General features: G+C 37.8%; 1 protein-coding gene across 1 annotated transcript in view; it reads left to right on the top strand.

Moving 5' to 3' along the window:
• Window positions 1-22,476, top strand: part of SCN11A (sodium voltage-gated channel alpha subunit 11) — an 83,802-nt gene that overhangs the window by 38,750 nt on the left and 22,576 nt on the right. The window contains exons 15-20 of the mRNA XM_055321283.1: window positions 181-570; window positions 11,055-11,168; window positions 11,904-12,018; window positions 14,250-14,404; window positions 17,337-17,510; window positions 22,175-22,276. Coding sequence (XP_055177258.1) covers window positions 181-570; window positions 11,055-11,168; window positions 11,904-12,018; window positions 14,250-14,404; window positions 17,337-17,510; window positions 22,175-22,276 — 1,050 coding nt within the window. The remainder of the gene's footprint in view (window positions 1-180; window positions 571-11,054; window positions 11,169-11,903; window positions 12,019-14,249; window positions 14,405-17,336; window positions 17,511-22,174; window positions 22,277-22,476) is intronic.

Raw genomic sequence — 22,476 nt, 5'->3', positions numbered from 1 at the left:
TCTCTGTATGTCTCTCATGAATAAATAAATAAAATCCTTAAAAAAAAAGGAGGACATAGAATCTAATTTGAGTTAGCTTGGGGTCTTGGGGAAAAGTTGTTCTGGAATCTTCTTCTATTTTTCCCTCTTCTAAACTTTCCATTCCCCTTGTGTGTCACCCCCCATCCCACCCCACCCTAGGTACTCAACCTCTTCATTGCCTTGCTGCTCAATTCCTTCAGTAATGAGGAGAGAGATGGAAACTTGGATGGAGAGTCCAAAAAAACCAAAGTCCAGTTAGCCCTGGATCGGTTCCACCGGGTTTTTTGCATTGTTATAAATACTCTTGAGCATTTTTGTCACAAGTGGTGCAGGACTCAAAACTCACCAAAGAGAACAAAGGTGACAGGAGGCCCTGCTGCCCAAAGCAAAGATATCATTCCGTTGGTCACAGAGATGAAAAGGGGCCCAGAGACTAGGGAGGAGCATGATCAGACGTGGTTGGCCCCACTTGCAGAGGAAGAGGATGGTTTTGAATCTTCTGGAGAAAACAATGCACAGCATATCACACAACCTGAGGCTGGAAAACAGGTAAGAAAGTGTATACATAAATGCAGAAGTCATACAAAACTAGAGCTGCCATGAGACACTGGTTGCCTGCCCTGTTCTGAGCACCATGTACCCTACCCTAAGCACCAGGCTGGGATAATAAGGTTATAGCATGTGGAGGCTGCCCTTCAGGACTCATGTGTATACCTCAGTGCTGGTTCTAATCATGGTCCTGCACATGTGGAAGTGGGAGATGGCAGAGGAGTCGAGAGGGGAGTGAGATCACAGTAGGTTGAGGCAATAAGGGAATCAAGTGACTTTGTGCCCTAATAGAAGTATAAAGTTTGGATTAGCTGAAAGGTGAGGAAAGTGACCTGAACAGCACAGAAAAGGAGACAGTAGTGGGAACAAACTTAGCCTCTAAAGGGACCAAAGGACGAGGAATGGTGGGAGATGAGGGCTGTCAGGGAGTGGCAGGGTGGTGGACACCCCAAATAAACTACTACAGACTTCATTCTGTATGCAGCATGGCAGTCTGTATATTCCTGAATTTTCCACAATGGTTGTAACATATTGCAATCCCCCAGCAATAATTTGAATAATTCTAATGGGTTTGAGGTGGTGCCTTGTTGAGGTTTCAAGTTTTATTTCACTGTTAAATAATGATGTTGCATAATATATCTTCCTTGGTAAATTGTCTATTGCCCATTTTTATTGAGGGATTTCTTATGATTGAGGTGTGTTTATAACATATTTTGATACAAGTCCTTTGATATGTGCACTGCACATATTTTCTAACCGTGCCTCATCTTTCACTTTCTTAATGGTATCTTAATGAGCAGAAATTTTTAATTTTGGTGAAGTATAATTTATCAGTATTATTCCTATGGCTCATGTGTTTTGCTTCCATTCTAAGAAATTTTTGTATAATCCAAAACTGCCGAAGTTTTCTCATATGTTTTCTTTGATAAGTTTACCTCTCAGGTTCAAGTCCATGATCCAATTCAATTTAATGACTTTAATCATTACAAATCAATGATTTGTGTCATCTTTTCCCCCATATATCTAAGTGATTCTAGTACCATATGTTGAAAAGACTTTTTATGCCACTGAATCAATTTGGTATCTTTGTCAAAATCAAATTGGCTATCATCTATCTATCTATCTATCTATCTATCTATCATCTTCTGTCTATCAGGACTTTTTCTGGATTCTTAATTCTGTTTCATTGATCTATAGGTCTATTTTATATCAAGACCAGGCTGTCTTGATTACTGTAGATTTATAATAAGTTTTGAAAGCAAGTTGTATAATTTTATTGTTTATCAAATTTGTTTTGGCTATTGTAGGTCCTTTATATTTCCTTATGCATTTTATTTTATTTTTTAAAAGATTTTATTTATTTATTCATGAGAGACACAGAGAGAGAGGCAGAGACACAGGCAGAGGGAGATGTAGGCTCCATGCAGGGAGCCCAATGTGGGACTCGATCCCAGGTCTCTGGATCATGCCCTGGGCCAAAGGCAGGCACTAAACTACTGAGCCACCCAGGGATCCCCTCCTTATGCATTTTAGAATCAGTGTGTTAACTTACCATAAAAAGGATTGTTAGGATTTTGTTTGGCATTGCACTGAATATTCTGTAAATAATTGGTATCTTCACAACATTGAGTCATCTGATTCATGAACATGTATTTTTCTCCACCTATTTAATCTTCTTTATTTTTTTTTAGTAATGTTTTGTAGTTTTCAGTGTGTATAAGTCTTGACATATTTGGTTACATTTATTCCTTAAGAAGTTAATATTTTTATACTATTATAAATGTATTTTTTAAAATTTCACTTTCCAAATTTTCTTTATAAGTACATAGAAATGAACGGGCTTCTGAATTTTTTAAAATTGTATTTATTTATTAATGAGAGACACAGAGAGAGGCAGAGACACAGGCAGAAGGAGAAGCAGGTTCCCTACAGAGAGCATGATGTGGGACTTGATCCCAGAACTCTGGGATCATGCCCTGAGCAGAAGGCAGATGCTCAACCACTGAGCCACCCAGGTGTCCTGGGCTTTTGTATTTTGACTTTGTATCCTGCAATGTTGGTAAACTGACTTATTAATTCCAATAGCTTTTAAAAGATTATTTAGCATTTTCTACACAAGTAATTATTTCATTTGTAAATAAAAATAGCTTTTTAAATAAATTTGTATGTTTTTTTTTTTCTTGCCTTATTACATTAGTTAGGACCTTTGGTATAATGTTGAATAGGAATCATAGGAGTATATTCCTTGCCTTGCACCTAATCTTAGGTAGAAACATTAAGTCTTTCCCCATTAAGTAAGATTTTAGTTGAGGAAGTTCCCTTTATTCCCAGTTTGCTAGGAGGTTTTATTTTTCTTTTAAATCATGAATGTATATTGATTTCTCTAAAATACATTTCCTAATCATATTATCCTAGCCATAAATAACATTTATTTTGAATATTAAATCACTTACATATTCCTTGGATTATCCCTATTCAGTCATGGTATATTAGCCTTTTATATATATTTGGATTCAACTTGCTAATATTTCATTAAAGATTTTGCATCCCTAGCTTTTTCCCTTAAAATGTGTCTGCCTTGTTTTGGTATCGGGTTAATATGGGCCTCATTAAATGGGTCAAGAGGTCTTCTTTCTCTTCTGTTTCTTTTCTTCCCCCCCTAGCTTTATGATATATAATTGGCATGTAACATTGTGTAAGTTTAAGGTATATAACATGTTGACTTGATATATTTATATATTATAATATGATTACCATCACAGCATTAGCTAACACCTCCATCATGTCCCATAATTCTTATTATGGTAAGAATATTTAAGATTTACTCTCTTAGCAACTTTCAACTATATAACACAGTATTATTAACTATAATCACAATGCTGTGCATTATATCCTATGAACTTACTCATCTTCTTATCGAAAGTTTGTACTTTTTGATCAACATCTCCCTACTCTCCCCCTGCCCCCAGCTTCCGTCAACTACCATTCTACTCTCTGACTCTGCAGATTTGGGTTTTTCAGATTTCACACATAAATGATATCACATTGTACTTGTCTTTGTCTGACTAGTTTCATTTGAGTGTAATGTCTTCAGGGTCCATCCAAATATTATCAATTATAATTGACCCATAACATTGTGTGGAAATTCTCAGTCATTGTTGTTTCAAATATTTGTTCTATTCTTTTTTCTCCTCTCCTTCTGGTATTCCTATTATATTTATGTTTGACACCTGTCGCTCCACAGGTCTTGAGTATTCTGTTCTGTTTCTTTTTTCCTCCATACTTTTTTTCTTTTTGTTCTTCAGTTTTGGAGGTTTCTACTGAAACCTCTCAAGCAGAGATTCTTTCCTCAGCTGTGTTCTGTCTGCTAATAAGCCCATCAATGGCATTCTTCATTTCTGTTACAATGTGTTAGATCTCTAGCATTTTTTTGTCCTTTCTTAGAATTTCCATCTCTGCTTATATTGTGTTCTTGCATGCTGTCTACATCACCCATTCGAGCCCTGAGTATTTTAATCATAGTTATTTTAAATTCCTGGTCTGACAATTTCAACAATTTTACCACATTGAATGTGGTTCCAATGCTTGCTCTGTCTCTTCAAACTTTATTTTTTGCCTTTTAATATACCTTCTAATTTTTTCTTTAGAGTCAGGCATGATGTACTGGGTAAATGGAAATATTCTAAATAGGTCTTTATTAATGTGTTGGTGAGGTGTGAGGGGAATGAAGAAGCTCTGTGGTCCTATGAGCAGATCTCAGGCTTTTAGAGAGCTTGTGCTTCTGAACTGTGAACAGTGCATGTCAGTATGGCTAGTGAGAGCTGGAGTTGGGTATCTGCCTCCCTCCAGGTGGAAATCTAGAGCTGGCTAGAATTGAGTATTTCCCACACCCCAGGTCTGTCAGGTCCTAATAAAACCCCAGCAGTTTAGACTCTGGTTAACTAGTTTCTCTTGAGGGAAGGCCTTGTGAAGAACAGGACGTGAGTGCATGTTTCAGAATGATTCTTTTTACTCTCCCCCTGATGGAAGCAAACGTTTTTTTTTTTTTTTTTTTTTTCTCCCAAACTCACTGTGAGAACCTGGTAAAGCTCGAAGAGGTAAAACGCACAAAATTATGGGGACTCCTGTTGCCTGGGACCCTCAAGTTTTATCTCTTACACTTGTTCTCACTGAGCCTCCCCTAGTTTGTCGATAATAGTTCAGGTTTTCTTACTCTGGGACTGATTCCCACAAAGGTTTGTTCTTCTAGGTTTCTGCTTTGCTAAGTTGTGATTCTCTGTATTAGGCTGTCTTTCCCTTCAATTTGGGGGGCAGCAGTTTTCCCTGGACCTCACTTCTCTTACGGTTATAAGAAGAGTTATTGTTTTTCAAGTTTGTTTAGCTTTGCACATGTTGGGCTGGAGTGGAGACCTCCAGGCTTCTTAACATGTCAGATCAGAAACTGGAATTCTCTGTGGGAAGTTTTAAATTATAAATTCAGTCTGTTTTCTTGTTACAGAGATTACAGGGCTATTCAGATTTTCTCTTTCTTCTTGAGCCTATTTTGGTAGTTTTTGTATTTCTAGGAATAGGTTTATTTATTGAAGCTTCTAAATAACTGTTGACGTACAGTTATTTGTAATATTTCTTTGGAATCATTTTGGTTTCTGTAAGGTTGATAGCAATGTTTCCTCTTTTATTCCTGATTTTAGTAATTTGATCTTTTCACTTTCTCTTGGTAAATCTTGTTAAAGTTTTGTCAATTTTCTTGATCATTTAAAATAATCAGCTTTTGATTTTGTTGATCCTATTATTTTATTAATCTCTGCTCGTATACTTACTGTATCCTTATTTCTTTTTTTGAATTTCATGTTCTCTTTCTCTCCCCGTGCCTTCACATGGAAGTTTAGGTTATTGATTTGAGACTTTTTTCAATTGTAGGTATTTATAGCTATAAATTTCCCTCTAAGTGCTACTTTATCTGCATGCATCCAACAAATTTTGGCATATTATATTTTTGTTTTTTATCTCAAAGTCTTTTCTAATTTCTTTTGTGATTTATTCTTTGACTTGTTGGTCATTTAAGAATGTTTTACTTAATTTCCTCCTGTTTGTGAGTTTTTAAAATATCTTTATTTTTATTTTTATTTCATTATGATCAGAGAACACATTCTGTACAGTTTCAATACACGTATGTGTATTCTGCTCTTTGAAGTTGAAGGTTCTGCAGGTGTCTGTTAGGTATAATTGACAGACAATGTTGTTCAAGCCTTCTATTTCTATCTTCTACTTAGTTGTGTTCATTTTTAAAAATGGGTTATTGAAGCCCCCAACTATTATTGTTATCTATTTCTCCCTTCAATTCTGTCAGTTTTTCTTTCCGTATATTTTGTGGCTCTTGTGTTAGGTGCATATATGTTTATAAATGTTTTATCTTTCTGATATATTTATGTTTTTGTCAATGTCCCTCTTTATCTCTAGTAAATTTTTTTGTTTCAAGGTCTATTTTATCTAGGGCACCTAGGTGGCTCAGTCAGTCCAACTCTTGATTTCAGCTCAGGTCATTATCTCAGGGTCATGAGATTGAGTCTTGTCTCAGGCTCCGTGGTGGGTATGGAGCCTGCTTAAGATTCTCTCTCTCTCTCTCTCCACCCCTCCCCCCTCCCATGCTAATGAGCTCTCTCAAAAGGGTAAAAAAACAAGCAAAAAACTACAAAGTCTAATTTTTTCTGACATTAATATAGTCACTACAGTTTTATTATGATTTCTGCTTGTATGATAGCTTCTTCCACTCTTTTACTTTCAAACTGTTTGTATCTTTAAATCTAAAATGTGTCTCTTGTAGTCAGTACATAATTGGACCTTGTTTTCTTATCTAGTCTGACAGTTTCTGCCTTTTTGTTAGATTGCTTAACCCATTCACATTTAATCTAATTTTTGGTCTAGTTTATCTACTTCTAGTATTTTACTTTTTGTTTTTATGTGTTTCATTTGTTTTTATTCCTCTTTTTGTTCTTTATTGCCTTACTTTGCATTATTTGAATATTTTCTAATGTAACATCTTAATTCCTTTAATGATTTTTCACAATATTTCTTGGATTATTTTCTTATTGATTGCTCTAGAGGCTGTCACATACATTTAACTTATCAGAATTGGTGTCTGGTAAGTTAACTTAATTCTAGTGAGATACAGAAACATTACTCATGTATAGTTCTATTTCCTCTCCCATGTTTTTGTACTATTTTTTATTACACACATTACTTCCATATATGTTAAAAACCTAACAATACATTTTTATCATTGCTTCATATATGTTTACTAGTGAAGCTGAGAAAAGAAAGCAAGTATATATTGATAGAGTTTATTTTATTAATCTTCTTATTTACCATTTCCAGCTCTCCATTTGTTTCTGTGAATCTGAGTTACCTTCAGGTGTCATTTCCTTACTACAGTACAACTTTGCTCCCATTCATCTTTTTGGTGCTGTTATTACCACATTTATTTTATTTTTATATGTTACATGTCCAACAATACATTAATTTTAAGCTGTTTTAGACAACTTCTTTTGAAATCAAGTATAGAGAAGAAAGGAAAAGAAATATGAGTTTTTCTCATCTTTACAGATTTACCTTTATCTGGGCCCTTTGCTTTTTTGTGTGGACTTTATTACCATTTAGGATCACTTACTTTCAGCTTGAGGGATCTTCTTGGGTATTTTTTGTAAGGTGGGTCAGCTAGCAAAGAATTTTCTGTTTTTGTTTATGTGCTATTTTATTTCACCTTCATTTTTGAAAGAGTTTTTTTGGGTAATAAAATCTTGGTTCACATTTGTTTTTTAATTTCAACACTCATGGTATATCATTCCACTGCTTTCTAGTCTCCATTATTTCTAATAAGAAGTCAGTTGTTGGGGTACCTGGCTGATTCAGTTGGTAGAGCACATGACCTGTAACCTCAGGGTCATGAGTTCAAGATCCATGTTGAGCATGGAGCCTACTTAGAAAGGAAGAAAAAGTCAGCTGTTAAATTTGTTGGGAATCCCCTGTATGTGATGAGCAACTTTGTTCTTGCTATTTTCAATATTTCCTCTGTCTTTGGCTTTCAGCATTTTTGCTATGATTATATCTAGGTTTGGATCCTTTTGTGTTTATCTTACTGTGAGTTTTATGAGCTCCTTAGAGGTGTAAATGAATAATTCCAGTCAAATTTCAGCCATTATTCTGGTTTTCTTTCTCTCTCCTTTCTTTCTGGTTGGTATGCTTAATGGTGTTTTACATTCCTTTGTGTTTCTTTAAGTTTTCTGTCTTTCTTCTCTCTTGTCCTCTTTGGATTGCATAATCTCTACTGATCCCTCTTCAAGTTCACTGATTCTTTCTTCACTTAGTGAATTTTTCATTTCAGTTATTACACATTTCAATTCCAGAATTTTTTTTAAAATTTTTATTTATGAGAGAGAGAGAGAGAGAGAGAGAGAGAGAGAGGCAGAGACATAGGCAGAGGGAGAAGCAGGCTCCATGCACCGGGAGCCCGACGTGGGATTAGATCCCAGGTCTCCAGGATCGCGCCCTGGGCCAAAGGCAGGCGCTAAACCGCTGCGCCACTCAGGGATCCCTTGTTTTTTTAAATAACTTAGCTCTTCATTGATACTCTGTATTTGATTATACATTGTCATCATAGCATCCTTTATTTATTAAATATATTTTTAAAATTCTTTGAACATATTTAAAATGGCTGATTTGCACTCTTTGTTTTTTAACTCTGGCATCCAGGCCCTTTCACAATTTATCTTGCCTGCCTTCTTCCTATGTGTGGGTCGTACTTCCTGGGTTTGTCCCATGTTTAATCATTTTTGTTTAAAATTGGACATTTTACCTAATGTATTGTAGCAGATCTGGAATGGATTCCCTTTTCTACTCTCTGGGGCTTATTTGGTGACTTGACTAGACAATTCTAGTGAAGTCTATTCCCTCCTCCCCCATATCCCTCCTTGCCACACACACACAAATGTGAAATCTTTGGTGTTACTACTCAGAGGGCAACCCTTGGATTTGTAGACAGTCACAGCAGGATGACAGTTATTTTAGCAGGGCTCTCTTTGACTATCTCTTTCCATGATCTCTCTGTTAATCTGTCTGCCTTATTTGGTATCACACCCAGATTTTAGGCTGAACTAATTGCTGGCTAATTGCTCTATTGTTTTTGACAATACCACAGGGCATTAATTCCTCCACAGTCTGATCTAATTAATTTCAAGGAGGGATACTTATAAAGCCAGTCTTTGAGATTTGTTTTGACCCCAGGGAGATTCTTCTTAGCTGTCTCTTTCCATGGTTCTCTGTGGTAAACTTGCTGACCTGTGGTTTAATTTGTTACTTTTAATGAAGAAGAGTGACCAGTCTCTTCTTATTTGCTTACCATCAAAATCTCCATTGTTTTCAAGAATATCGTTAAGCTTCAACTCCCCCACATTATTCCGAATAAAGTCAGTTCTTTGAGGAGAGCTTTCAGAGTTCTTGTTTCTTTTTTTTTTTTTTAATTTTTTAGAGTTCTTGTTTCTTATGGAATGCCTCCTACCAAACAGAAAATCTCTTAGTACTGATCCAAGTACTTGGAAGGACAGTAGCCTCTCATCTTCTCAGCTTCCTTCTTTCTGCATGGAATCTCTTCCCCTTAAACAAACTGGATTGAGGATGATCAGAACCCCAGGATTCTTAAGCTGCTGAATCTGGAATAGAGTCTCTATCCTAATAATAGAGGCTGGATTGAAAAAGAGAGCCCAATTTCTTGGCCATATTCACTAGGAATGTAGCTTCTTCAACTTAGAGTTGGAGATGATAAGAAAAACTGGTGATCTACACCTCCTGTTAAGAAACATATCCCTTGATTGGGGGCTGAGGGTAGAGGGAGCCCCATCTTCCTGATCATAGCTTCCTAGAGTAGGACTTCATCAAACTGAGCTGGAAGGTGGGGAGAGAGAGGGAAGATCATGGCTCAATTGCCATGGACTCCTGATACTATTACTGAATTCTGAAGATTTTTTGAATAAATGTTTCTTTATTTGCTGTATGCCTTAGGACAATTTCTAGAGACTTTAAATGATGTTTTAAAAATATTTTTCAGCACTTATTCTTATTTCTCTGGAGATCATGTCCATGGAGCTCCTTATACTGCCATCTAGGAAGTGAAAATCTGCATATCTTTTTCATTAAATTCTAAACTTACTTATTTTAATGACACTTTAGATTATTATATTAATTTCATTTTTTCCTCAGGTAAATTCACCTAGTAGTTAATTTTTATGGCTACTGATTTTGTTTGTTTCCTCCTATATTTTGGAGGGTTAGTTTAAATTTCAACTTTAGTGAGAGGATCTGTCACTGTCTTTGCAGTCTAGGTTCTATGATATCTTTAATCAACCTTCTTAGGGCAACCATTGCAGAACCAAATCTTACACTGACAATTTGGGATTCTTGTCTAACAGTGACACAAAGTATATTTCAGATCCAGTGGGGACTTTTACCCAGATCCTATTTCTGAGGCTGTACCTCTGTCTGCTTCCTAGATATGCAGCTGTGTATAATTATACTTCCAAGCATTAGCCATAACTCATTTTGGCTTTCTTTCTTAAGTGCAAGAACTCAGCCCATTCCACAGTTTCAAGCCTTGGACATAGCTGTGATTCTCTTCCTCACATGGGACACTTTTAGTCACCATTACCTGCTACATGCTTTAAATTGTCACCATTTCATATTTCTGTTCTGTGTCTGGTCCGTAGCCATATTTACTTGTTTTTCGTGTGTGTGTGTGTGTGTTTGTAATATATCAATGCATGTATTCAAATGGGAGAATTGTTCTTAAATCATGACTTTACTGTGTCATAGTTACAGGAATACTCACACAGATTTTAGGATGAAACCCTCACCTAAGGCATGACTTCTCATGTCTGTCTTGAATATACCTGCAGGTCATCAGACAAAATTTATTTTTTATTTTTAAAAAGTAATATATTTTCATTTTTCTCTTATATCTTTTTCTATTTCACTAAGCCAACTTTCTGTACCCCAAAGAATAAAAAACATTTCCAAATTAGTCTTCTATCATTTTTGTTCATCTATTTTTATATCAGTATATAAAATCATTATGGTTTTTATTTTTACTATATTCTGGCATTATGTTATATTTTCAGGGATAACTAATTATACTAGTACCATTTATTAAGTAATTTATCATTTAGTCATTGAAGTGAAAGGATACAGTTTCACCTCTGAATTATTAGGTAAATTTTGTACCAAAACCATATTGTTTGATTATATGACTTTTGAGTAAGTTTGGTTATCTGTTTCCTTTAGTAGTTTTCCCAGAATTATTTTATGTTGAGATTCTCCAGGAGCAGTTTTAAAAAGTAAAAAGAAAAAGAGTAATAATGTCACAATTCAAACTTGTTTTATCTCAAGTGAGAAGCCCAAGAAGCATATTAATTCTACTCTGGGCTTTTCAGTGTCAGGCCTTTGAATTCCATCAGGAGACCAAGAAGTCCACCAGCCCAGGAGCTCAAAGTGTGGAAATTGACGTGTTCTCTGAGGATGACATATGTTTGTCAAAACAAGATCCCCAAAAGGTAATTTTCCCAGGGTGTTCCAGAAGGAACATATAGCTTATTCATACACATTCTCCAAGATAGCCACTATGGCTATCAAGATTAAAGTATCAGGATAAATGCAGAGCAAAGTGCCAGAATCAGATCTTAAGCAAAGGCCAAGTTTTCTTAACCTCTCCACTATCACATTTGGGACATGATAATTCCATCTTGTGCTTGGCTATTCTGTCTGTTGTAGGATATTTAGCAGCATCCATGGCATCTATCCACTAGATGTTGATAGTATCCCACAATTGTGAAATAAAAAGTGTCCTTAGACATTGTCAACATGTCTCCTGAGGGCAAAATCAACAAGAACCACTAGTCTAGACCTATAATTCCAGGAATTGAGAGAGCTAAAAACTAGTCTCAGTAAATTAGCCTTCATTTCATCATGCAGCCTCCTTATTTGGAGTTAGGTAGTATATCAGAGGTATGATTTGTAGGGAGGAAAAGGTTGAGATACCATGTCTTTATATATCTCACCTTTTCTCAGCCAGGGGAGAACAGTTAGAGAATTCTCTCCTAAAGTCAGGCTAGTCAGAGAATTTTAAAAATCACCAAATGAGAGGGACACTTTCTAGATACACCTATACCTAGAATCCTTTGCCTCGCTAGCTTCATTCCTAAAAAGTCATACAATAAGGTATTAGGTGCTACCATGGTGAGAGACCGTCTTGGTAAATATTTCCCCTTTTCCTTTGTTCTGATGTGCAGAAGTCTGATACTGCCAGTGTGTTCTCAGAATGTAGCACCATTGATCCACAGGATCCCTTTGGGCGGGTAACTGAAATGGTTCTCAAAAAAGAACCAGAGCGATGTTTTCCCAAAGGTAAGTGGAAGTATTTATTTCTGCATTCAGTTTACAGAATATTTGGATGAGATTCTGTTATTCTTTGAAGCTCTGTAATTTGATAGATTCCTTCTTTCTACTTCTGTTGGAGGCAGAAGTAAGGAGAGGGCATCCGTAGTTTCTTAAGGCTATTATCAGACCCAGGCAAAGGAGATTTCAGGAAATTCTTGATTTTAGGTGGGTTCAACTAACATAGTCTAACAACCAGGGTAGAAACTCTAGAAAACTTTCCTGGAAATCCCACTGGGCCAATATGTTTGCCCCCAGTATATCCATTGTCAGGATATAGTTGAGGTGATAGACCAAAGGAACATGACCATAAGTCCAGGGTTGAATGGAGACCTGCCAGACCCTCAACACATCCCCCAAGATTTTTCTCTGGAAGAAGGACAATACTGTAGTTAGGAGCTTTGGCTCTGGAGCCAGACTGCCTGATTTCAATTCTGGCCTCTTCATTTACTAGCTGTATGACTTGTTCAATTTACTTAGCCTCTCTGTGCCTCATTTATAAAATGGCTATGATAGTATCTACTGTAAAGGATTATTTTTGCTATCAAATGAGTGAATGTAGGGGATCCCTGGGTGGCGCAGTGGTTTGGCGCCTGCCTTTGGCCCAGGGCGCGATCCTGGAGACCCAGGATCGAATCCCACATCGGGCTCCCGGTGCATGGAGCCTGCTTCTCCCTCTGCCTATGTCTCTGCCTCTCTCTCTCTCTCTCTATCTCTGTGTGACTATCATAAATTAAAAAAAATTAAAAAAAATAAATGAGTGAATGTAAATCACCTAGAAGAATATCTGGCACACAATAAGCAATCAATAAAGTGTATATAGTGGTTCCTTCCTATCTGCCTTTATTATTTCCTATATTCATTGTGGGAAATTTATTTGTGTCTGTTTCTCTTGTAAGGTCCTTAAAAATAAAGGCAGTGACTTAATCAATAACATACCTCTAGTGTAAGAATGGAATCTTGCCCAGATTATGGGCTCAACAAATATAGGTAGATAGATGATAGATAGATAGATTGATTGATTGATAGATAGATAGATACTTAAATGAATGAAGGAATCTAAAATTAAAAATTTCTCCATAAGTTTGACATTAGACTTGTCTCAGAACAGACACTAAGAATGAGTTTCAAACTTATTCCAGATTGTTTAGCAGTCCCCAAATTGCCCATAGGGGCAGAGGTCAGGTTAGAGATAGATGACAGTTAGTTATCCTGACTTACATTTGGACTGTGCTTGAGGTGTGTACAGGATGTCAACAGTGAAGTTAGAGAAGAAAAGTTGGTTTCTAGAAGAAGGGAGGAATGGCATAAAAGAATAAAAGCCTTTTAGGAAGATTAACCTATTGATGTTCTGAACGATGGAGGAGGGCAGGGTCAGACTAAGGAGACCTCATAGTAGTTTAGGAAGATGATGAGGAAAGGAATGGAATGTTATAATCACCATGAAATTAACATCCATGGAACTTGGAGGATGGGTGGAGGAGACAAGTTGAGAAGGGTGATGTGATTCATGCTGAAGGCTGGTGTGTGTTGAGGTCAAATGCTCAGCTATGTGTAAACACCTTGACAATTGATCAGATTCTTCCATGTGTGGTTTGAGTAGTTCACAGAGCCTGTTCCCATCCTTACCTCTTCCCTTCAGTCCTTAGGACACTGCTTACTGTTGCAAAAGAGATTGCTGCACAACAAACAGCCATGAAGCCTCAGTGGCACACAATAATAAACATGCCTCTACATGACTCCACTCATCTAAGCTGGTTATTTCTGCTTATTTTGGCTGGCTTTATTCATATGAATGGTAATGACTGGGAGTCCACCAGTCTGGCCTGGGCTTAACTGGGCCCCTGGGCATAACTGGGCCCCATCTTCTGTACCACATGTCCATCCCCCTTCTCCTGAAACCAATGGGCTGGCCCAAATATTCCTTTCTTATGGAGATGGTGCCAGAGAGCAAGTGGAAACATGCAAGTCCTCTCGAGGCTAAAGCTCAGAACTGGTATGTGTGATTCCAACTCTACTTGATTGGCCAAATCAAGTCACATGGCTGAGCCCAGATTCAAGGGGTTGGAATACAACTCTACCTCTTCAGTGGGAAGAATTGCAAAGCTAATGGACATGCACAGGGGAGGGGTGAAGAGTTAGGGTTATTAATGCAGCTCATTACAGACACTAATGATAGTGCTACTGCCCATTCCTTGCAGGCCTGGGTCACTGCTTCCCATGCTGTTCCATGAACAAGAGAAAGTCCCCCTGGATCATTTGGTGGAACCTGCGGAAAACCTGCTACCAAATAGTGAAACACAGCTGGTTTGAGAGCTTTATTATCTTTGTGATTCTGCTGAGCAGTGGGGCACTGGTAAATTGTCACAGTCTTGTGGGGACATTGTGGGCCAGGTGGCTGGGCTACATTCTGACATGGGGCTGTTAATGCGGGGAGACCAGGTGGAAGTGGGATTTCTGCTACTGGTCCCCCTTGAGGCAGGATTTTGCACAACTTCTGGAGTCCTGCTCCAACTAGGAAGTCCCAACCCAAAGAAAATTTACTTATAGGGAATCATGACTCAAATCAGCACTTTAAAATGACTCCTGGAGTCTAGCCCTTAATCCCATGCCTGTCTCTCATTCCTGAAGAATTTCTAGACATTTTCACTGTATCTTAAGTGTTTCTTACTCTAGACAGCAATGTTCCTACCTCTCTTTTCTGGAAAACCATAATGCTGCTTTCCTAAAGGTAGAACATTAGAGGGAGAAGGCTACAGGGAGATTGGATTAGGATGTAATAAGTTGTCGGCATTTTCCATTTTCCATCAGTCATGGTCCCTTGAGAGAAAACTCAAATAGATACTGCTTTATGCATGTAGCAGATCCTTCCAGGTCAAGGTGTAGTGTGTCCCAGTGAGGTTTGGAAATAACTCCAAATCCATGCCTCCATAGTCTATAGTCCTAAACTCCTTCCTTCTCTCTCCTCACCTTTTGGTCCTTTCCCTCTCTTAGCGTCCCCTACTTGAGTTATAGCTTTAGCTATAGCTATAACTATAACTAGCTATTAGTAGCTCTTATCATCTACATGTTTCTCTCTCATTCTCTTCCTCCCTCCTCTTGTATCTTATATTTTCCCTTAAAATGGCCATAATATAGAACTAAACTCTCTATTTGTTGCATAAGTAAATGGCACTTAGGTTCCCCTCTTTGATTTAGAGTCAGAACATTTCATAGTAAGTTGCTAACAATTAGAAGGTACAAGGAAATGTCTTGCTTCTTCACCATTACCTTCCTGGTTAGTGCTTTACACCTGTGTGATCTCTAGGTGAAAGGAGATGAGCACACACTGGGGCCCACCAGAGCCTATGATCAGCACACATCTCCATTTATATACTTAATGCACTGTAAATTATTTCTCAAGCAAAAAAAAAGTAAATTTCTCTAAACCATTGCAGAGAACTCTCTTAATTAATTTTTATTGCTAATCCTTGGTCTAGGAGTCCCTGTAGTCTTCTAGTACTTACATTTTCACTGGCTATTTACTCTTATTCAAGTAATAGGATTCTTTAACTTATTCCACAAATGATAATAGGTGTCTACCAAACCATGGGCTAGTCAGTGGGAAAGCATGGTGTTGTCAGATGGTCAGGGACACGTGGTACCATCCTCCTTGGTCTCATATGGCTTCTGATGAGGCAAGTGTAGGTTGAGCAGAGCAAGACTGAACACACAATGTAGAGGGTTCTAGGAGAAGGACTCAGGTCCTGTTTCACTTAACTTATTTGTAGACAAATAGAGACAAGAAAGATCTAGTCCCTTGCCACTGTATGTGGTATATGGATCATCAGTCTAAATGCTTGTTAGAAATGCAATCTTGGACCTGCCCTAGACCCACAGAACTTAAGTGCTTTGGGACTCTAATTAGAGTTTGGGAAGCTCTGGTCCAGGCAACTGGGTAATAACGGGAGCTTTCTGGACGAGGAAATGGTCTCATTATAATGTGGGAGACTCCAAAGTTCAGTTGCCAATATTAGCCTACTCTTCAGTTGAGCAAACTCAGACCTGCTGAGACAGCTTGTTGCTCAGCCTCCAAGATGAGAGAGGAAATGAGCTTTCAATACAATTCAGATTTGTCTCTCTTCAAGGCACACAGACAAGTCCCTAACTTCCAGGAGTGTGGAGTCTAGTAGGAAAGACAGATGCGGTTCAAGCAATTATAGACCAGGGCCATATGATACTGTCAAAGAAGCAGTGGATGACATAGGGGCCATGCAGAACAGGCACCTAATTGTCTTGGTGGAGGAAGGAAATTTCCAAAGAAAATATCAACCAAACTGAGGAGGTGGAGTGTTTTCTCCAATCAAGAGCCCACTTGGGAGTTAGAAGTTAGACTGTTTTATTCTTTTGCATTTATTTTCCCTAGGGCCATGAGGCTATAGGATTGCCTCAGTACCCAACAGCAGGACCAATTTCTTTCTTGCCTTCAGTGTTTGCCCAAATGTCTTGACAGGTTCAGTACCAGGGACCCTTATATTCTTCTTTTTTCATTTTCAGTAACTCTGTAACTCTGTAAAGGCCAAAGGACCCTAAAGAACCACATACACACTTAAGATGAGGGGAATATTTGTATGTACAATGAAAAAGGGACTCTCCAGAAGATAGGATGTCTCACTTTCATGATCACATTCAACATATATTTAATATTCAAAGTAATCTACACTGGAAGCTCTAGCCCAGAGCTTCCTCAACTTTTGCATGTCCTGGTACACAAAAAATGGGCAGGAGCATTGTGGTAAGGCTGTTTATTGTAGATCATTGGCCTCAGGGTTGGCAGAATCTGGAGTGTGGGCTAAGGTGTTTAGCATTAAGGTGTGGTGAGCAATGGAGAGCCACTGAATAGAGCCAATAAGGTAACTAGGAGGATAAAAGAGATGGAATGTGCCACTAGGTGGTTCTGGAAAAGTTGGCAAGATATTGTTGGCAAGAGTTGAAAGGATCAGGAAGACAAGGAAATTGTGTGATCTGTTAGTAGGAAGATATCTTCGTATTTCAGAGGTCAATGATGAGAGCCTAGGGAGCTATTGTGGCAATAGAAGTCTAGAAATAGAATATTCTTTCTTCCAGTTTTACTTACTCAAGGAATTGATTCCACTGGGAAATTTCATTCTTAATACCTTTTGAGCAAAACCTTATCACCAAAAGAGATGTTAGTCTATTCAAATAAGGAAGAAAAACTGAAAAGTAAGGCAGCAAGTAATTCTAAGCAAATGTTCAACCTGGCCTATGGCTATGCTTTATCATTTCAGGTATTTGAAGATATTTACCTTGAGGAACGACCCAATATCCGAGATTTACTTAATTGTACTGACCATATTTTCACATACATTTTTATCCTGGAGATGGGTCTAAAATGGGTGGCCTTTGGATTTAGGAAGTATTTCACCAGTGTCTGGTGCTGGCTCGATTTCATCATTGTGATTGTAAGTTTACCATCTCTGTGTTCCACGCAGGCAGGGGTTGAGGTAGGGGAGGGGAAAATATCATAAGGGAGCTGCTTTTCCTGTGTGCCTTGTTTGAGTACCTCTCCAAAATTTTTTTTCTTCACAGTACTTGTAAGTAGTTGTCATTTATCCATCAGTATCCCTGCTTGTTCTGCACCTCATTCCTCACACTGCACGTCATATTCTCACTACCCTAATGCTTTCCATGATTGCATTCATCCACCACTTATATCTGATGTATACCTAGAATAACTTTGAGCATCCCACTCTTCTCCTTCCAACTTTCTATTTTCTCTTGAGATTTCTCAATGCAGGTCAGCAGCCAACAGACTAGGCTGGACTCTATCTTGATTGTCAAGCAACATAAGAGGAATATTCACATACATTCTTTCATTTAATCCACACAACAGTATTCTGAGTTAAGCAGAATTACACGTCACATACCACATTACAAATAAGGAAACTTGAAGCTCAGATGGTCAGCAACTTGTTTCAAATAAAGCTGAGATACACACCTTGGCCTGTGTGATGCTAAGGCTAATAAGAGTACATCACGTTTATCGAGTGCTCTCTCTGTGCCAGGAATTTTGCCATAGGCTTCATAAGCATTCTTTCTTTTAGTTATCACAACCACTCCATATGATAGGTACTATTATTTTTTCTCATATATACAGGGAGGAACTAAGTCACAGATTGGTTAAGAAACATGTAAAGATTGGCTAGCTAGAAGTGGTGGACATAAAACTCAAACTCAGTAAGCCTCACTGTGAAGCCCTGGATTTTAACATCTATATCCTTTGTACCAAGTGCTAATTAGTTAGACTTTGTCCCTGCTATTTAAAGAAGTAGACATGACAAATGCATAAGCATAAGCCATGTGGTCAACATACTGACTGGAGAACCATAATGTTGATGTTGTTGTTGGACACGAGGAGGCACGTGGTTCAGGCATTTTAGAAAGGTATCAGTGCCATGGGAGCTCCAACAGGAATAATAAAAAAGAATAAAAATATCCACATGTCTGTCAACTCTATCATTTTCCAGGGTGGAAATCACTTTGCACCTGTTATCTTATAGTATAGTGAAGAACCCATAACACAGTGGACAGATGATAGGTATCTCCATTCTAGGGACCTGTGGTCCACTGACCTAGACTCAGGAAACTGATTCTAAAGTTATCTTGTCTGCTATCTTTCTGGGTATCCTTAGGTAAAGTACTTCCTTCTTTTGACAAGTCCACCTTAATAAAAAATTAGAGTGTTGGCTACAAATTGCCCAAATTAGAACAGAGACAAATGGAAGACATAAATCTAACAATAGCCATTTAAAATATCAAAACAGTAGTTCAACACCATACTGTCAAAAAAGGGCACCAGGCCCAGATGGTTTTACAGGCAAGTTTTACAAAACCTTCAAGGAGTAGTGCTATATACTGAATGTTTGCATCCCCTAAAATTCATATGTTGAAACCTAACCCCCAATGTGTTCATATTTTGAGGTGGTACCTTTGGGAGGTGATTAGGTTATGAAGGCAGAGCCCTCGCGAATGGGACTAGCACTGTTATAAAAAAGACCCCACAGAGCTTCCTCACCCCTTCTGCCATGTGAAGACATAAGGAGAAGAAAACTGGCTATGAGCCAGGATGTGATCTCTCATCAGACATTGATTCTCCTAGCACCTTGATCTTGGACTTCACAGCCTCTAGACTGTGAGAAATGAATTTCTGTTGTTTATAAGCAACCCAGGCTATGATATTCTGTTATAGCAGCCGGAAATAATCAGTTAACCCCAACCTTATTCGAATTGTTACAAAAAATTTTAAAAAGGAAGCTTGCAAGCTTTATTTGATGAGACAAGTATAATTTTGATAACAAAATGAATGGAATAAAAATGAGTAGAATAAGAAAAGAAATAATCTTATAATTATTTATCTTTATAAATCCCAGAGAAAGCACTTGATAAGTATGGTTCACTATTACTGTTAGCATTAGTATCATATAGACCAAAGTGTAAATCCCAATTCCACCTGGAACAAGTTGCTAATCCTCTGAGCTTCAGCTTTCCTTTTCTATTACATGGTACATGATCTATAATAATACTTAAATCAGAACATTATTGTGCAGATTAAATAAGAGAATATATGTGAATAATACTTTAAAACATTTAAAAAAAATTTCAGAGAGAATGTGAGTGGGGACAGGAGGTGGGGCAGAAGGAGAGGGAGAGAGAGAGAAAATCCTAAGCATACTCTACACTTAGTGCAGAACCCGTCATGGGTCCTGATCTCACAACCCTGAGATCATGACCTGAGCCAAAGTCAAGAGTCAAATGATCAACCAACTGAGCTACCCAGCACCCCATGAATAGTCCTTTTATGTTACTTGTTAATCAACATTATATAAAATGATCTTTATTGTTTTGAAGTAGAAAAATATAAACGCAGCCACAAAAAATATACCTAAATTCAACTATATCAAAATGTAAAACTTTTGGTGTTTTATTTCATAGGATTGTAATTACAAAGACAGGCTAGAGCCTGGAGACAGTATTTGCCATAAGCATAACAGAAAATTATTTTCTATAGTATATAAAAACTCTCTACAGATCAATAAGAAAAAGACAACTCAGTGTAAGAATGGGAGAAGGATGTAAACAGGTAATTCACATAAGGAATGCTAAGTTACTAATAAATATATGAAGAAATACACACTAGCCTTATTACCAGTTAGCATAGAAGTGCATATTAAAATGAGAGACTTTGTGTTATTCATCAGAATGTCAAAAATTTTTAAGTTGAGTAATCTCCAATATTGAGAAAGATGTAAGAAAATGGAATTTCTAATCACTGCCAACACCTTAATAGGTACAGTTATTTTAGGGAAAATCTTGCATTATTAAGTAAAATTAAAAGTGAACCCAATTTGTTATCCAGAAATACCACTTCTAATTATACATTTTTGGAAAACTTTTGTGTATGTATGCAGGAAAAATGCATACATCTGTCCAGTTTGTTGGACAGCAAAGAAATGGAAATAACCCAGATATTCACCAAGGGGGAATGGATCCATAAAATATGAATATTTCTATGCTGTAATATTTTATAACAGTTAAAAGGAACTAGCCACAAGAATGTGTATATCAGAATGGTGAATGTCAAAAGAGTAGAGAGTAATAAATGCAAGTTAGAAAAAAAAAAATAAAACCAGCAGAAAACTTCCCACCTTTAGAATACTGTATGTAGCGTGGGTAAGAATGTGGCTATTTTTATGTCTGCAAGCCTCATCAATGCTTCCCAGTTTGGTGGAACACAGATTGGGGATAAGGTTCCAGGTGAAAAGGTGTACAGTGTCCTAGGGATGCTTCTTCCCCACCCAGGATAACAGTTATTTGGTAAAGCGAGAGGAACTGCTAAATCGCGCCATCCTTTTCCCTCTGGCTAGGAACAAGGTGGGAGTATTTGTGGAAAAGCTGCAGATCTAACTCTCCCAACAGTCAATGTGATTACAAACAAGAGAACAAACAGAAAGCCTATTTTAGGAGACCTTTATAATTAAAAGCATTTTGAGTTGATGGTGATTTTTTTTAATTTTAAAATTTTGTTATCCTGCCATATTGACTCACTTAATTTCTCTCAATTTGGTAGTATTTTACTACTACAATGAATTGGTAGGGGAATGATGCTAGACAATAGTGGACTCTGATACCAGCATAGTCAGTCATATAATTCACTTCCTATCCTGCTGAGCTGCCCCTCTTCCAAGTTGAATCTCTGAAGGCTCTGCATGATCAGTACGAATGACTGGAATCTGCAAATAGTGGTCTTCAACTCAAACTCACTGTATTTGTTGAGTTTCAATTCAGCGTATTCCCCAAAAAGGAGTCATATGAGGGAAGGGAAATATTAGCAAACAATTTATTATTTCGTTGTAACTTATTATATCATTTAAAACTCACAGAAAAGTTGCAAGAAATAGTGTAAAGAACCCCCTATACTCTTTCCACAGATTCACCAATTAATAACATTTCACCCCATCTGCTTTGTCATTTTCTCTCTGTTTTTCATCGGAGAGAACTTCTTAGGTTGCAGGCACTACATCCCTTTATCCCTAAACATTCTAGTGTGTATTTTCTAAGAAAAAAGATATTGTCTCACACAGTCACAGCACAATGATCAAAGTTAGGAAATTTAACATGACTCAATAGTAAAAATATCCATTTTCAAATTTTGTCAATTGTTTCAACAAGGTCCTTTATGATTAATTCTTTGTATCCATCCACACTGGTCTTCCCTCACCTCCCCTTAATCCAGGATTCAGTTCAGAACCCCAAGTGACATATCTTTGTCATATCCCTTTGGTTTCCTTTAACTTACAACAATTTCTCAGCTTTTCTTTGTCTTTCATTAAACAGATAATGTAAATACGTTGTCCTCACCTTTATGGGCTGTAGCTTTGGCAATCTCGGAGAAAAATAGCTTCTTCATTGGCCCTCCCACTTCCAGCAGGGGCTGGTTGCTTTCTGTTTCTGAATAATCCACTGAAGTCACCCTGTGTCTGCCTCTCAGAATGAGGGCTACCAGCCCCCGACTGGCTTCTCTGGAAACCAAGTCAGGTACACTATCTGTGGCTTCTCTTCCCACCAGGTCTCTGTGACCAGTCTCATTGACTTAAAGAGCTTGAAGTCCTTTCGGACCCTACGAGCACTGAGGCCCTTGCGAGCATTGTCCCAGTTCCAAGGAATGAAGGTACATTCTTCAGGCAGATGGGAGGAAGGTCAGCTGTCAGGGAGAGGTGGAAAAGCCAATTGCTCTTCTTTGGCTGGGCTTCCTTTAAATTGCCAGGCTCTTCCTGGGCTCCTTCTCATCTAGTCCACTGCTTAGAATCTGAGAGATGGAGAAAAATTTAAGATATAGCACCCATTCTGTGGTAGCCAAGATGAGCTCTG

This window comes from Nyctereutes procyonoides, unplaced genomic scaffold (assembly GCF_905146905.1).
Source record: "Nyctereutes procyonoides isolate TBG_1078 unplaced genomic scaffold, NYPRO_anot_genome, whole genome shotgun sequence".
Classification (NCBI taxonomy): domain Eukaryota; kingdom Metazoa; phylum Chordata; class Mammalia; order Carnivora; family Canidae; genus Nyctereutes; species Nyctereutes procyonoides.
The sequence above is the reverse complement of the archived record's forward strand: the minus strand, read 5'-3'. Positions and strand labels throughout refer to the sequence as shown.